The 17213-nt window shown below is 46.0% G+C and overlaps 1 protein-coding gene across 1 annotated transcript in view; it reads right to left on the bottom strand.

Moving 5' to 3' along the window:
* Positions 1–17213, bottom strand: part of ZFYVE26 (zinc finger FYVE-type containing 26) — a 332760-nt gene that overhangs the window by 222428 nt on the left and 93119 nt on the right. Inside the window, exons 19-20 of the mRNA XM_068127936.2 lie at positions 13677–13907; positions 10273–10375 (exon numbers count right to left, since the gene is read on the bottom strand). Coding sequence (XP_067984037.2) covers positions 10273–10375; positions 13677–13907 — 334 coding nt within the window. The remainder of the gene's footprint in view (positions 1–10272; positions 10376–13676; positions 13908–17213) is intronic.

The raw sequence follows: 17213 nt of genomic DNA, 5'->3' as shown, positions 1-17213 counted from the left end.
ACTTCTCCAGAAAATATAGCAATATCATGGGTATATTACACTGTTTTGACGACAACAAACTTGTAATGTGCGAGGTTGTAAAAAAACGGGGGGGGTGCTTAACTTAATTCTTTGTGTATATATATATATATAAATATATATATATATATATATATATATATATATATATATATATATATATATATATATATATATATATATTGTTACGGTTCTGAGAATGTACATATACCATCATTAAAGGTTAAAGGTTTGCCCCCATAGTTAGTCCACACGCAACACGTAGGCCACCTTAGAACATTAGTTTTGTCATAGTATGTGTGAGAATAAGGCCATTTCCACTAGTGATACCTGTGTGGTGTAAAAGAAATAAGCTTAGGTCCCGTTCATTTTGCGGCCACCCTCCAAATCGACCTCGTTGGGCAGCATCCATCCCGCGCCCGGATTCGGCTAATCCACCTTGTTTGCCAGCAGCGTTAGGTACCAGTTGCTCGCTCAACCCTGTTTGGTGGCCACGAGGTGGGCTTGAAAAGGGGGAGGAGCGCGAGGTCGGGGTGTGGCCGCGTCAAGCAGCACGTCAGAAGGCGGTGACGGTAAAGCCAACAACCAACCAGGGCTCGGTGAGCATGGCTTGATAGGGCGTGGCAAGAAACGTCTGGTGAGTTCGAGAGGGTTCCAAGGGCGTGGTAATAAAACCCTTGGCGCGAGGCCCCCACCTCAGATGAGAAGGGAGAGGCACTCGTGGCAGTTGAGCTGGAGAGGACGGGAGCCAAGCACGAACCAAGCGAGAAGCCATTGAGAGAACCGATCCGGAGCACTCGCGTGGTAACAGCACTAAGAGGACCGGCGTGCGAATGACAGTCTCGAGGCATTGAGGAGAAACGCATTAAGAAGCGCGTTCGAGCTGTCCGATTATTACGTATGCGGCTGAGCCACGAGTGTAACCGCAAAGCCATCCCACCGTTGCCCTCTAATAATCCCGTACGCGCCAAACGACACGAGGAGAGTTCCTGGCCGCTGCCGTCTGTTTTCCTCTGCTTCGCGGTACGAGTTGGGGACCGGAGAACGGACTGCCTGGACGCCATCATCCCTGGACCATCACCCTGACCATATACATCCCCGTGTGAGTGTGTCTGAGAGTGAAACGGGCCCGTGTCCTGGGATAAGTTAAGACTGTATAAGCTTCACTGTGTGTTCTTCTTCTCCTTCCTGTACAAATTGGAAATAAACCAATCTGTTCTTCATGTCTTTCCCGAATCGACCGTATCAGTGTTTTCCTCCATTGGTTAAGCATGGCACGATTCGGAACCGCTCAGATCGGGTTTAGTTCTTGTTTACGGCTCGGATCACGGCTCGCTATCGCTCGGCAATTCCACCTATAACCGTGATTCGGGCGGAGTTTATTTCCTTGCTTCCTGGGAGGCGTTGGTAATTAGGTATTAGGAATTCGGCCTACGACCCTACGACCCTACCCAACGCTGACCGGAAGGAACGTCATAGCCCCGGATCACGTCGGCTAGTAAAAGACAAGGGGACTAATCCCCCCTTGGTAAGGGGAAAGGCCGACGTTGAGATCTGCAATAATTGGTAGTCAGGAGTGGGGATTTGGAACCTGGGACTAAATTTTTTAGCCCAAATTTTGGACACCAATTTTGCATATTGGCCGCAACAATTGGTGTCGGGGAGTTGGGATTTGGAACCCTACCAAATTTTTTTGGACAAATTAGGCCGAAATTACGAGCGACCAAAATTTAGTTTTTAAGAACCAAAATTAAATTCGTGCCATGGCTAGCCAAAGCGGTCGGATGCCGGTGGGGGTAGAAAATGAAAAATTGATAACCCAGGACCGAGAGAGACAGTTGGTGGTTATGGAAGCAGAAAAGGGTGCGGCAGCTGGGAAAGGAAATGGCGGCCTCCCGTACGTGACGGCGATAGCCGGGCTCACAGTGCCAATGGACTGGGGCCTTTTTATGGTGCATTTCGGTGCATATGGAGGGTGACAGGAAGGGGATGGATGCAATGATGGCTACCTGGGGGATCGACATGGAAAAAATGAGGAACGAAGCAAGGGACAACCCGGATGGATTTCAGGAGCAAATAAACGCCAACATAAGAAAAATGGGGAAAGACATAGGTGCAGGTTGAGCGGGAAAGGCGTGGTGGAACGCAATGGGGTAGCGCGACGTGAGGAACGCGTGGAAAGCGAGGTGGAGCAAAGCGCAGTTAAGTGGACCGGGATATAAATCGTGACACGGGGTATAGAAAAGCCGACTGCCGCCAAATTAGAAGAGGAAATTTTCAGCGCGCCGGCGGTCGTTGGGCTAGAAATTGAAATAAAAGAAATAGTGGAAATTGGGGTTGAGGAGACGGCAGAGATAGGAATTAAATGGGAGAAAAAGATGGAATGCACGCAAAGCCTGTGTTCGCATCGTGATGTTGTGCTGCCTAACCCCAATGAGAATTTGCAGGCGCTGCTGCGGAAAAGAATCCCAAAGGTGAGTAGGGCTGTGTATGACGCGAAAGTGTTTGGCGCGAAAAGATTTTTCACGCGTTTGGGATCCAGACGTAACCCGGGCGCTCGTGGAAGGTCCGTGGTGCGCTGTGTGAAAGTGAATGGCGCGCGTGTGCGAATGGCGCCGGAGCGCGAGTGTGTTACAGAGTGCAAAGAAGAGTGTATGACGGAATGTATGTGAGAAGAGTGTGTTGAAGAAGAGTGTGAAACGGAGTGTGACACAGAGTGTGCAATGGTTGTGGAGAGTGTGCGGAGTGCACACCGGAGCGGGTGATTGGGTGTGCAATAGAGTGCACACCCGTGAGTGTTACAGAGTACGTAACAAAAGAGAGTGCGCCAGGATGTGCGCGAGCGAAGTGTGTAATGGAGTGTGTGAGCGGCGTGAGTGCGCCTGAGTGGTGTGCACCCGAGTGTGGAACAGAAGAGTGTGCACAGGAGAGTTCAGTAAGGGAATGTATGGGAGGCGTTGGAACGCATGGGTGTGTGAGTATGGAAAGGGTCGCGAGCTGTAGGTGTGAGAATGCGACTCAAGCATCGACACAGACCGGGGCAGCGTTTAGCGCGACGTACAGCCGACGTGAGCTCTCGGGGCGTGGTGTTCTTTGTGTGCTGCGGGGGCCGGCGGGGATCGTTGTCGCGGCGGCGTGCACGATTTGGGCCGGGCTCCGCCCTGTATGGTCGGTGCCGTGCCGTGGCGCAAGGGGAAAACGGCACGATTCCGGGGGAGGAAGCCCAGGTCGGACCTTCGCCCCCTGGCGGGCGCGGTGCTCCGGCCGGGGAGGTTGGGTCATCGTGCCGGAGACCGAAAGGCTCCGTGCAGGGATGGCACCTGGAACCTTGGCCCGAGTATGCCTCCTCCCCTGAATCGCAAATGCCGGACGGACCCAACCAACAGGAGACTGACCACCCGCATGCATTGCTCGGCTTTGCAAAGCCGAGCTGCGAGAATGTATTCCCACCCGACGAGGCTCGAGAGTAGTGGACGATTAGAAATGGCGATAGTGATGGCGAATGGTAGTTGTACCATTCGTTTGGGGAAAAGGAGCAGTAGATTTATGGGGCTTGGCAGCGTGAACTAGCCGAGGGCGGGCTAGGATATTGCTAGGGATTTAGAAATGACAGTAGAGACATAAGATTTAAGTAGGGACATTGTACAAGTAGTGGGGACGTAGTCAGATTAGGTGGATGATAATGACGAGAGAAGTGCTTCGTGTAAGGGAAGACAGGGAAAGCACAAGTATTAGAGGGAAGGAGATAGTTAGATGATGCTGTGTGTGTGCAATTGTGGGTGCCTCTTGGGCTTGGTGAAATGAGGCATTGGTCGAGAATGGTTGTGTGTGTGAGAATCTGGTTATTGTTGAGCTTGGTGAAATGAGGCAATGGTCGGGGATGCCCAGCGGTGATGTATGAATGGAGTATTGAGGACATGTGTGATGGTGTTGAGTGAATGGTGTGTGGAATGAGTGGTGTGGAGTGCATGGTGCGAAGTAGTGGATGGGGGGAGATGGACCCCTTCACGAATACCCGGGAGGGTAGTTTAAAGTTAGGTAGAGGGAGTAGGTAAATTGTTTGGATATTGACATCTGTGGTGCAGGGAGTAGCAAGTTGTTGCTTTGAGGGGTGCATGAGTGAGTGGAATGGCTGGGCGTGTGGGCTTAATTGGTGAGTATGGTTAAATGGGCACTCCGCCACTGGTAGTCTGTCGGCCAGCTGAGGCCGCAGGTAGGCTCTGGGAGCCAGTTAGAGTTCAGAGTAGAGTTCAGTGGGGCCCTAGGATCCTAAGAGAGGACCCGGGTAGCCCATTGCCAGAGAGGGCATCAGCGGGGTGAGAGAGCCAGGAGGGGCCTTCCCCGAGTTAGGGTAGTCGCAGGAGCTAGGCAAGCTCGGGTGGCGACTTCAGTGGTGGAGATGCGCAGGTAGGTAGACTTGCTGGTAGAGCCACATGACCCAGCCCCGAAATTGTGTGAAGGCACAGTAGGAAAAATTGGGGGAGTGAGACCCCAAACTTGGGAGGCACCACAGGGTGGGTCAATGGGAATTGGTTTTTAGAACCACATAGTTTAAAGAGGCCAATTGGATTGGCAGGGCATGACCCCAGGTAGCTTAAAGAGTTAATGTTATTGAGAAGGATAGTTAGGATGAAATCTCTTCGCACCATCCACATCCACTCACCAAGGTGACAGGACTCCACACCGGTTTTTGCAGATGATTTGGAATGAAAGACGCATCATGACTTGGGTGGGACATTGTGTGATATTCCATCCCTTCCTTCTTGGGAGGGATTGGATGACGAATTTGGTATAGAGGGGGGATGGGAGACAAGACGGCAGAGACGGAATTTGTAAAGTGTAAATACGGGGAGGGGCAAGGGTAGTGTAGGCTGACATGGGGGGTTACGAACGGCTAGGGACGAGCTTTCTCTGCTCGCTCTCCCGCGCCCGTCATGTTGCATTGCCTTGTATTGATGTGTACCCTTGCGCCCTTGCCCTCACTAAACACTCTCTGCTTTGTCTTTCCTCCCCACCCATGGACCCATATATTTTGTTGAGGGGAGTGTGCAGGTACCCTGAGCTGTGCGGCTGCACTTTGTACATCTGTGCCGCTGCACCCTGCTACCTGTTGCCTGCACTGGTACACCTATGGACCACACGTTCTGTGGCCTGGCACCTTTGCTGGGGCAGACAATCGCTGCAAACATTACCTTATGCCCTGCAGACCACTGTTTTATGTGGCATCAATGCCATGCAGTGTGGACCACCTAAGTTGGCCCTGCTGGCCGAAATAAAAACGGACACGGTTTGTGCCTTTTTATTAATTCCTTTGGTGTGCCAGGGAAGAAGACTTTAAGTTTTTATGATGGCACACCGAAGACAAAGCAAGAAGACGCAGCCAAGACGCGGCAGCCCAGCAGCCAAGCACAATACATCATTGATTATTTTGAAATGTGATTGTGCATTTTGTGATGATTGTGCATGATTGTGCATTTTTGTGCATATTGGTGTATGGTGTATTGGTGCAGTGCATTCTGTGTTTCTCTCTCCAAATGTCTCTTCTTTCCCACAAAAGAACAGGTCCTGGGTTGTAGTGTTGTAAATAATTAGGGTTAGTCTTGTAAATAACGTGCTCCCCACCGGCTTTATGTATAGTTTGCGAATTCTTTCCGTAATTTGGTTAATTGTGGGCGTGAGTCTGATAGTTAGTACACAACGCAGTAGGTGGGACATATCTAGTGTTTAAAACTGTCACACCCAGGGTGTTAGAGTAAATGTAGAGGGAAACCACACCTACGTATCACACTAAGTTAAAAAGTAGTCCTGACCCTTGCAACAGAACCGGTCGTACTCACTTGTGTGGGTTCGGCTCGGGGACGAGCCTGGCGAAGGAGGGGTGTAGTGTTACGGTTCTGAGAATGTACATATAGCATCATTAAAGGTTAAAGGTTTACCCCCATAGTTAGTCCACACGCAACACGTAGGCCACCTTAGACCATTAGTTATGTCATAGTATGTGTGAGAATAAGGCCATTTCCACTAGTGATACCTGCGTGGTGTAAAATAAATAAGCTTAGGTCCCGTTCATTTTGCAGCCACCCTCCAAATCGACATCGTTGGGCAGCATCCATCCCGCGCCCGGATTCGGCTAATCCACCTCGTTTGCCAGCAGCGTTAGCTGCCAGTTGCTCGCTCAACCCTGTTTGGTGGCCACGAGGTGGGCCTGAAAAGGGGGAGGAGCACGAGGCCAGGGTGTGGCCGCGTCAAGCAGCACGTCAGAAGGCGGTGACGGTAAAGCCAACAACCAACCAGGGCTCGGTGGGCATGGCTTGATAGGGCGTGGCAAGAAACGTCTGGTGAGTTCGAGAGGGTTCCAAGGGCGTGGTAATAAAACCCTTGGCGCGAGGCCCCCACCTCAGATGAGAAGGGAGAGGCACTCGTGGCAGTTGAGCTGGAGAGGACGGGAGCCAAGCACGAACCAAGCGAGAAGCCATTGAGAGAACTGATCCGGAGCACTCGCGTGGTGACAGCACTAAGAGGACCGGCGTGCGAATGACAATCTCGAGGCATTGAGGAGAATCGCATTAAGAAGCGCGTTCGAGCTGTCCGATTATTACGTACGTGGATGAGCCGCGAGTGTAACCGCAAAGCCATACCACCGTTGCCCTCTAATAATCCCGTGCGCGCCAAACGACATGAGGAGAGTTCCTGGCCGCTGCCGTCTGTTTTCCTCTGCTTCGCGGTACGATTTGGGGACCGGAGAACGGACTGCCTGGACGCCATCATCCCTGGACCATCACGCTGACCATCACGCTGACCATCTCCATCCCCGTGTGAGTGTGTCTGAGAGTGAAACGGGCCCATGTCCTGGGATAAGTTAAGACTGCATAAGCTTCACTGTGTGATCTTCTTCTCCTTCCTGTACAAATTGTAAATAAACCAATCTGTTCTTCCTGTCTTTCCTGATTCGACCGTATCAGTGTTTGCCTCCATTGGTTAAGTGTGGCACGATTCGGAACTGCTCAGATCGGGTTTAGTTCTTGTTAACGGCTCGGATCACGGCGCGGTATCGCTCGGCGTTTCCACCTATAACCGTGATTCGGGCGGGGTTTATTTCCTTGCTTCCTGGGAGGCGTTGGTAATTAGGTATTAGGAATTCGGCCTAGGACTATACCCATCGCTGACCGGAAGGAACGTCATAGCCCAGGATCACGTCGGCTAGTAAAAGACAAGGGGACTAATCCCCCTTGGTAAGGGGAAAGGCTGACGTTGAGATCTGCAACAATATATATATTTTTTTTTTTTATATATATATATTTTTTGTATACAGAATTGAGGCTCGTGTAAGAGCTAACACATTGAACATGAAAACCTGCACAGACACATAAAACATACAATGAAGGGAGTGGGAGACAAGAGGGGGAGAAAGACGGAAGCACACAAGCACAACAACAGTAAAGAACAAGGACATCGGTAGATCTGTTTACCGGGTAGGGCTGGGGGAGGAGGGAGAGGTACATGGTATAAAGCAAACGAACACTTCCAGGAATTTCAGGAAAGAAGTTGGGGATTGAAAGTGGCGGATTTGGGGTGTTTTAACAGGGGAAGAAAAGATCAAGGTTTTGGATGGGGAGAGATAAAAGATGGTGATGAACAGCTGTTTTAAAGACCTGGAGGGAGGAGTGGGATTGAAGAGATTGTGGGAGATTGTGGGAGATTGTTCCAGAGGCAGGAGAAAAGAGGAATGAAGGAGTGAAGGAGTAAAGGTGAGCAGAGAGTCTTGATTTTGGCAGTTTCACCATAAGAGGTTTGCTGGCAGATCTTGTGCATCCTGCAGGAATATTTGGGGGACAGAGCACAGAGAGAGCAGGGGGAGCAAGCCCGGAGAGGAGTCGGTAGAAGACAGAAAGACCACCAACCTGCTTGCGGTGAGAAAGAAAAAGGCCTCAGAATCAGCTTCATCGCGGGAGATTCCAATGATTCTGAAAGCTTTGGTTTCAACAGCGTGAAGCTGAGCTAGGTGTGAGGCAGGAGCACCGGCCCAGAGGGGGGAACAGTATTCTGTTGACCTGCGAATGAAAGCCTTGTATGTGGTGAGGAGCTCAGGTGTGCCAAGGAAGGACTTCGCACGACGGAGGATGCCCAGTCGGCGACTGGCTTTGGAGGCCAGCTTGGAAATGTGGTTTTCCCAGGAAAGATCATGGCAGATAGTGAGACCCAAAAACTTGAGCGAAAGAACTTCTTGGAGAGGATTGTTCAGAAAATAGATGGGAGGGTTTTCCAGATGGTCTTTTTGGAGAGACAAAGTGAGAGTGTGAGATTTGTCAGGATTGAAAGACATGTTCCACTTCTTTGACCAGTCTGTGATTTTGTCCAGGTCTGCAGAGAGTGAGGAGGATGCAGACTGCCGATCTGAGGGATGAGGAATGGAGCGGCAGATAGTGGAGTCATCAGCAAAGAGATAGAGAGGATTTTCCAGAGAGTCGGAGAGATCATTGATGAAGACCAGAAAAAGCACAGGGCCCAGAACACTGCCTTGGGGAACTCCAGCCTGAACAGGAAGGGGAGATGAGAGAAATCCATTCAGGGCTACACGTTGACTACGACCAGAGAGGAAGTCCGCAAGCCATGCGTGGAGATTTCCATGGGATACCATAGGAGGAGAGTTTGGAGAGCAGAGCGGGGTGCCAGACCGTATCGAAGACACGTGATGTGTCAAATGAGACAGCTCTGATTTCTTGTTTGGCATTGAAGACCTCCATCCATTGTCGAGACAGCAGAAGCAGCATGTCCAGAGTAGAGTGACCTGGTCTGAATCCAAATTGATGATCCGAGATCAAGGCATTAAATTATTCCAGTAACATATTGGCTCTCTTTTTGAGTTTAATGTAAAGATGCCAGTATGATACACAATAATGAGATAGAGTATGGGGTGTCTCCTCTCGATCTCTCTCTCTCACACACACACACACACACACACACACACACACACACACACACACACACACACACACACACACACACACACACACACACACACACACACACACACACACACACACACACACACACACACACACACACACACACACAGTTGGTAGCTAGATAAAAGCTCAACGTGGAGCGAACGTGAGTGAGCGACAACGAGCGTGAGCGAGTGTCTGTTGAGTAGTTGTCCTCCAACCAACATTATATATCACTAATGTATGTCCACACTATAACCCTTCCAAACCCACTAAATTCTTCCAGTAACAGTATTAAATAATTTAGGCTCCCCTTATCGGATATGGAAGGTTTATTGCTGTTACAGGGTTTGTTTCTACAATTAGTTAACCCAGTTTTAATGGAACCTCAGTTTTTTAGACCCCCAGGAGTATTAAACCACCATGTAGCATTCCCTCCCTTTATTCTGCCAATGTACGAGGACTTTTGGGGTTGAAATTTTGCAGCAATGATGGTAATATATGATGTAAATATAGGATGCGGGGTTGACATAATTTTTGACCTTGACCTAATTTTAAGGTCATGACCCAATATAGACATTTTCACAATAACGACTTCGCTTTGTCTGATCAGAACAAAATTGCATTTTCTAGATAGCCGAGAGGAAGGCACATTTACGCTTCATTTACATCATTCCCCTCCGGGTTAAAGGTAATGATGGCAGATATTGGTCAAACGGTGGTTTTAAAAGAAAAGATAAAAAACACGTTTTTTGTCATCGCTCAATGTTGCCAATGTGCAGTGTGGCCACAAAGTCCCTATTCATAATCGTGTGTCCTCTGTTACTTATTGCTGTTGTTACCTGCTTCGGGTCTTTGTGGCCACTCTGTAGAATCTCAAAGACCACTTGGCCTCTCAATATATTCTTGCATCATCATAGTGTACCTGCATTGAAGTTATGCACCGCATACTTGATTCATGTCCTTGACATGAATGTGCGAAGTATTTTTCGGATTGTGATCTTATTAACGAAAAATAACTTTTTGATCAGAGCTTGAATAATTTTAATCTGATATTCATGATGTTGAGTTTTATTGATACATTGTAGATGGGACAACATTTTACTGTGTACACTCTATCCCTAATGTTGAACGTAAAGGTCATATGGTGGTCCGAACACACTGGGAACCCATGTTCACATTGGGAATGAAGCTGTTGTTCAAACTGATAATTCAGAATCCCTCCTTTTCCCCCCAAACACCACAGCCGTTGCCATTTTTAATATTTGAGAAGTACTTGCAAAACACAGTCCTTGCACACAATTATTACCTTTTTGGAGGAATTTGCTCATCGAATAGTAGTTGACAAAAAATATCCACAGGCGTCTGCTGCAGCATCACCAGAGAATTGGTTGGTTTTATGCCCGTGCCATCTACAAACAGAGAAATTAACACACATCCCAAATGCGCAAACACCGAGGTTAACAGCATAACATCCCACATGCACAAACACCGAGGTTAACAGCATAACATCCCACATGCACAAACACCGAGGTTAACAGCATAACACAAATCCCAAATGCACAAACACTGAGGTTAACAGCATAACACACATCCCAAATGCACAAACACCGAGGTTGACAGCATAACATCCACATGCACAAACACCGAGGTTAACAGTATAACACAAATCCCAAATGCACAAACACTGAGGTTAACAGCATAACACACATCCCAAATGCACAAACACCGAGGTTAACAGCATAACATCCACATGCACAAACACCGAGGTTAACAGGATAACATCCCACATGGACAAACACCGAGGTTAACAGCATAACATCCCAAATGCACAAACACCGAGGTTAACAAGCATAACATCCCACATGCACAAACACCGAGGTTAACAGCATAGCATCCCACATGCACAAACACCGAGGTTAATAGCATAACATCCCAAATGCACAAACACCGAGGTTAACAGCATAACATCCCACATGCACAAACACCGAGGTTAACAGCATAACACAAATCCCAAATGCACAAACACCGAGGTTAACAGCATAACATACATCCCAAATGCACAAACACCGAGGTTAACAGCATAACATACATCCCAAATGCACAAACACCAAGGTCAACAGCATAACATCCCAAATGCACAAACACTGAGGTTAACAGCATAACACAAATCCCAAATGCACAAACACTGAGGTTAACAGCATAACACACATCCCAAATGCACATACATCGAGGTTAACAGCATAACAAAGATCTTGTAACCGGAAGGCAAATGACATTGAATGTAACAAGAAGGAAAATGAAATAATTCATTCTTTTCTGGGCAGATTAAAAAAGGGATATAAGTTTGCAAATCATCAAGTTCCACAACTCATATTTTGTTGAAAAAACGGTCTTTCCTCAAATAATAAGAGTTAAAAAAGAAACATCCCGACTGCAAATACAATGTTCGCTCTCTGACCTAGTTTGTATGTGAGAGTAAAATTTTTGTATGCAAGGGTTTGTATTAAAAAAAAAAAAAAAAAAAAAAAAAAAGGCCTTGTATGCGAGGGTTTGTATGTGAGTAAAATCTTTGTATGCGAGGGTTTGTATGTGAGAGTAAAATCTTTGTATGCGAGGGTTTGTATGTGAGGGTAAAATCTTTGTATGCGAGGGTTTGTATGCGAGGGTAAAATCTTTGTATGTGAGGGTTTGTATGTGAGGGCAAAATCTTTGCATGCGAGGGTTTGTATGTGAGGGTAAAATCTTTGTATGCGAGGGTTTGTATGCGAGGGTAAAATCTTTGTATGTGAGGGTTTCTATGTGAGGGTAAAATCTTTGTATGCGAGGGTTTGTATGTGAGGATAAAATCTTTGTATGTGAGGGTTTGTATGTGAGAGTAAAATCTTTCTATGTGAGGGTTTGTATGTGAGGGTAAAATCTTTGTATGCGAGGGTAAAATCTTTGTATGTGAGGGTTTGTATGTGAGGGTAAAATCTTTGTATGTGAGAGTAAAATCTTTGTATGCAAGAGTTTGTATGTGAGAGTAAAATCTTTGTATGCGAGGGTTTGTATGTGAGGGTAAAATCTTTGTATGCAAGAGTTTGTATGTGAGAGTAAAATCTTTGTATGTGAGGGTTTGTATGTGAGGGTAAAATCTTTGTATGTGAGGGTTTGTATGCGAGGGTAAAATCTTTGTATGTGAGGGTAAAATCTTTGTATGCGAGAGTAAAATCTTTGTATGTGAGGGTTTGTATGCGAGGGTAAAATCTTTGTATGTGAGGGTAAAATATTTTTATGTAAGGGTAAAATCTTTGTATGTGAGGGTTTGTATGCGAGGGTAAAATCTTTGTATGTGGGGGTAAAATCTTTGTATGCGAGGGTAAAATCTTTCTATGCGAGGGTAAAATCTTTGTATGTGAGGGTTTGTATGCGAGGGTAAAATCTTTGTATGTGAGGGTAAAATCTTTGTATGTGAGGGTTTGTATGTGAGGGAAAAATCTTTGTATTTGAGGGTTTGTATGTGATGGTAAAATCTTTGTATGTGAGGGTTTGTATGCGAGGGTAAAATATTTGTATGTGAGGGTAAAATCTATGTATGTGAGGGTTTGTATGCGAGGGTAAAATCTTTGTATGTGAGGGTAAAATCTTTGCATGCGAGGGTAAGATCTTTCTATGCGAGGGTAAAATCTTTCTATGCGAGGGTTTGTATGCGAGGGTAAAATCTTTGTATGTGAGGGTAAAATCTTTGTATGTGAGGGTTTGTATGCGAGGGTAAAATCTTTGTATGCGAGGGTAAAATCTTTGTATGCGAGGGTAAAATCTTTGTATGTGAGGGTTTGTATGCGAGGGTAAAATCTTTGTATGTGAGGGTTGGTATGCGAGGGTAAAATCTTTGTATGTGAGGGTTTGTATGCTAGGGTAAAATCTTTTTATGTGAGGGTTTGTTTGCGAGGGTAAAATCTTTGTATGTGAGGGTAAAATCTTTCTATGCGAGGGTAAAATCTTTGTATGCGAGGGTAAAATCTTTGTATGTGAGGGTTTGTATGCGAGGGTAAAATCTTTGTATGTGAGGGTAAAATCTTTGTATGTGAGGGTAAAAGCTTTGTATGCGAGGGTAAAATCTTCGTATGCGAGGGTAAAATCTTTGCATGCAAGGGTAAGATCTTTCTATGCGAGGGTAAAATCTTTCTATGCGAGGGTTAGTATGCGAGGGTAAAATCTTTCTATGCGAGGGTTTGTATGCGAGGGTAAAATCTTTGTATGTGAGGGTAAAATCTTTGTATGTGAGGGTTTGTATGCGAGGGTAAAATCTTTGTATGCGAGGGTAAAATCTTTCTATGCGAGGGTAAAATCTTTGTATGTGAGGGTTTGTATGCGAGGGTAAAATCTTTGTATGTGAGGGTTTGTATGCGAGGGTAAAATCTTTGTATGTGAGGGTTTGTATGCGAGGGTAAAATCTTTTTATGTGAGGGTTTGTTTGCGAGGGTAAAATCTTTGTATGTGAGGGTAAAATCTTTCTATGCGAGGGTAAAATCTTTGTATGCGAGGGTAAATACATCAATGTATGTTTTTCTTTTTATATGAAAATCCCTTTATACATGTTTTTGGGGGGCATCTTGCACTATTGCAAGCATCTCGCTTGTCGAACACGTTGAATGTCCAGCATATATAAAGGCAATAAAGGGGCTTTGGGCAAAGGAGGAAATAGAATGGAACGAGTCAATGACTGACCAGCCTCTGGTTTGTGGCAGCGCAAACTAACAGTAGCCATTTTGTTGACGGAGTCAAAGAGACAGCGAAGATAGTCAGGGCCAGGATTGGACAAGGACTGCATCTTTCGCTGATGATCAGCAGCTTTGAGCAACTGTTTCATGAGATGCCGCGTAGTCGAGGTTCGAGCTTCCATCTTGGCTCTGTCATGCTCTCCTGGAAGTTTGCAAGTAAAACCATTGCCCTCCGTTGCTGAGAGGGCAGAAACAGGAGTTCAGGTCAAAGCTGTGAAGTGGTGCAAACAATAACCAGTTAACAAGTTATCACTGCAGGAACAAACATAATTACGCATGCTTTGTTAAGTATCTTGTAGTGAATCTTTTTCGCGTCAATCTACAGTGGGATGAATTCCTTCTCAAAGAAAAACAAGTACAAAAAGTTTTAATTAAAACAAAAGCCATGTCAATGTTACACAATGCCTAGATGCAGCTGTGCCTATAACGTCGATGTTATAGGCACAGGACATTCCTATTGATTCGATTACTTGATGTTATTTTTGTGCAAAGTGAAAATATATCTCGGCAATTTCCCGTGTGTGGCGACGAATTTTTAATATATCTCGGCATTTTCCCGTCTGTTATTTCAGGCGGTGTATGACTGACCATGCCGCGATTTAAAAAAAATATATCTCGGCATTTTCCCGTCTGTTATTTCAGGCGGTGTATGACTGACCATGCCGCGATTTAAAAAAAATATATCTCGGCAATTTCCCGTGTGTGGCGACACGTGAACGAAGCTATGCTCCTCTCTCCACATTATTGTGACGACGTATAAATTAAATATTTCATCATGACGATTGTCATCAAATGGACGAATTTTTAATATATCTCGGCATTTTCCCGTCTGTTATTTCAGGCGGTGTATGACTGACCATGCCGCGATTTAAAAAATATATATCTCGGCAATTTCCCGTATGTGGCGACACGTGAACGAAGCTATGCTCCTCTCTCCACATTATTGTGACGACGTATAAATTATATATTTCATCATGACGATTGTCATCAAATGGACGAATTTTTAATATATCTCGGCATTTTCCCGTCTGTTATTTCGGGCGGTGTATGACTGACCATGCCGTGGTTTAAACAAAATATATATACCTCGGCATTTTCCCGTCTGTTATTTCGGGCGTGTATGACTGACCATGCCGCGATTTAAAAAAAAAAAATCTCAATGGACTTGAAGTTACAGGCCTTTGAGAATTCATTTCGTTATATAAAGGGCAACTTTCATCGGATTTTCTTCACGTTTTTTTTCAACCGAGTCTAAAACTATGTTAGCGACTGTGAAAAATGAAATGATATATCGAATTTGATTTGAAAGAAAACTGTGCGAGAGAGCAAGACACAACGGGCCTACAAAACAGGCCTCAAAGCTATGCGAGTTAATAAAATGGTGGATATTTGTTTATATGAAGCCTCTCCCACAATGGGTGGAGCTATGGTTCCCAGAATGGGTGGAGCTTTGAGGTTTTGTCTTCTCTGCAAGAACAACAACAAGACCAAGATGAACAACAACAACAGCAGAGGGCACTCTATGAGCAGCGTCTGCGACGCGGCTAACAATGAATGAAACAATCATCGTGAAGGTGATAGTCAATTGTTCGCAAGAACCTGGAACTTGGTTCATTTTGATTGATTTTTGCTTTTGGCTTTTATTAACACATCCGGACAAATTTCATTTACAGATTTTTAATCACCAGATATTTTAATCACCTCAGGGGAGAGGGGGGTGATGGGGTATATTGGTGTGGCGGGAGTGGGTGTGGTTTGTAGGCGTGGTGTGTGTGGGCGTAGCATGTGTGGGCATGGCGTGAGTGGGCGTAGCATGTGTGGGCATGGCGTGAGTGGGCGTGGCGTGTGTGGAGACAAAAATGGGGCAAAGTGATTTTTATTTAAAAAAAATATTTATCAGATTTGTCTTTTGTAATTCCTGTAAATAAAATGAACCCAATATTTCTTCTCCCTTTAAATAATATAATTTGTAAGTCCAAGGAACTGTATCCATTACATCAACGTTTTAAAAAAGTTTATTAGTCCATCTCTTTGTATAACCTTTCTCAAAGTGGGATTTCCCCCGATGTATTCTTACGACATCATCAACCTTAAACTTTAGATTTGTCAGATTAATCTCCATTTCACCCCTCAGCCCAAATAGGGCTAAGGGGTATTGTCTTCACGGGCGTTGTCCGGGCGGGCGTCCGTCAACTTTTGGTTTCCATCAATTTCAAGGAAAACGGCTTGTCAGATGAAATCCATTTTTTCAGTGTGTGTTGGGGTTCAGAAGAGGAAGGTTCCTTTCGAAAATGGGCGCGCTGCGATTTTCAATATGGCCGCCACGGCAGCCATCCGGGCGTCCATCAACTTTTGGTTTCCGTCAATTTCGAGCAGAACGGCTTGTCTGATTAAATCCATTTTTGCAGTGTGTGTTGGGGTTGAGTAGAGAAAGCATCCTTTCGAAAATGGGCACGCTGCGCTTTTCAATACGGCCGATACGGCAGCCATCTTGAAATTGGTTTCCGTCAATTTCGAGCAGAATGGCTTGTCCGATTAAATTCATTTTTGCAGGGTGTGTTGGGGTTGGGTAGAGGAAGGTTCTTTCGAAAATGGGCGCGCTGCGATTTTCAATATGGCCGCCACGCCAGCCATCTTGAAATTGGCTTCCGTCAATTTCGAGCAGAACAGCTTGTCCGATTAAATCCATTTTTGCAGTGTGTGTTGGGGTTGAGTAGAGGAAGGTTCATGGGCGTGCTGCGATTTTCAATATGGCCACCACGGCAGCCATCTTGAAATTGGTTTCCGTCAATTTCCAGCAGAACGTCTTGTCCGATTAAATCCATTTTTGCAGTGTGTGTTGGGGTTGAGTAGAGGAAGGTTCCTTTCAAAAATGGGCACGCTGCGATTTTCAATATGGCCGCCACGGCAGCCATCTTGAAATTGGTTTCCACCATGCATGGGCTGAGGGGTTACGCCCGCTTTGCGGTGCTATTTATTATACTCTAATTTTGTATATGTTTCTGATGGTTTTGTTTTTGTTTGAGGAATGAACTGTATTATTGTAACTAGTCGAAAAGCTCGTCAAAAATGACAGGTTGGAACAGTTTATTCAACGTTACAGTCTCATGAGAGGGCCAAAGTCTGAAGCCTGAGTCTTACGAATTTTTGTGTCCTCTGGGCCATGTGGGTAAACAATACCCATGACTGCCCCACACCACCCACCTCTCCAACATCACCTCACCATCCCCCATTAACCATCACCCTTGCTAACAATACGCGTGACCACCCCCCACGCCCCTCCACCATTCCCTCACAATCCACCCACAATCCTCCGTAAACCATCACCCTAGCTAACAATACCCACGACCACGACCACCTCCCCTCCCCATTCCCGTCACAATACCCCATCAACAGTCATCCTACCTAACAACACCCACGACCACCCCACACGCCCTCCCCCACAATTCATCCCCAATCAGTATCAGAATCCAAGATCACAATG

The sequence above is a fragment of the Myxine glutinosa genome, chromosome 9, assembly GCF_964187855.1.
Source record: "Myxine glutinosa chromosome 9, kmMyxGlut1.1, whole genome shotgun sequence".
NCBI lineage: Eukaryota > Metazoa > Chordata > Myxini > Myxiniformes > Myxinidae > Myxine > Myxine glutinosa.
The sequence above is the reverse complement of the archived record's forward strand: the minus strand, read 5'-3'. Positions and strand labels throughout refer to the sequence as shown.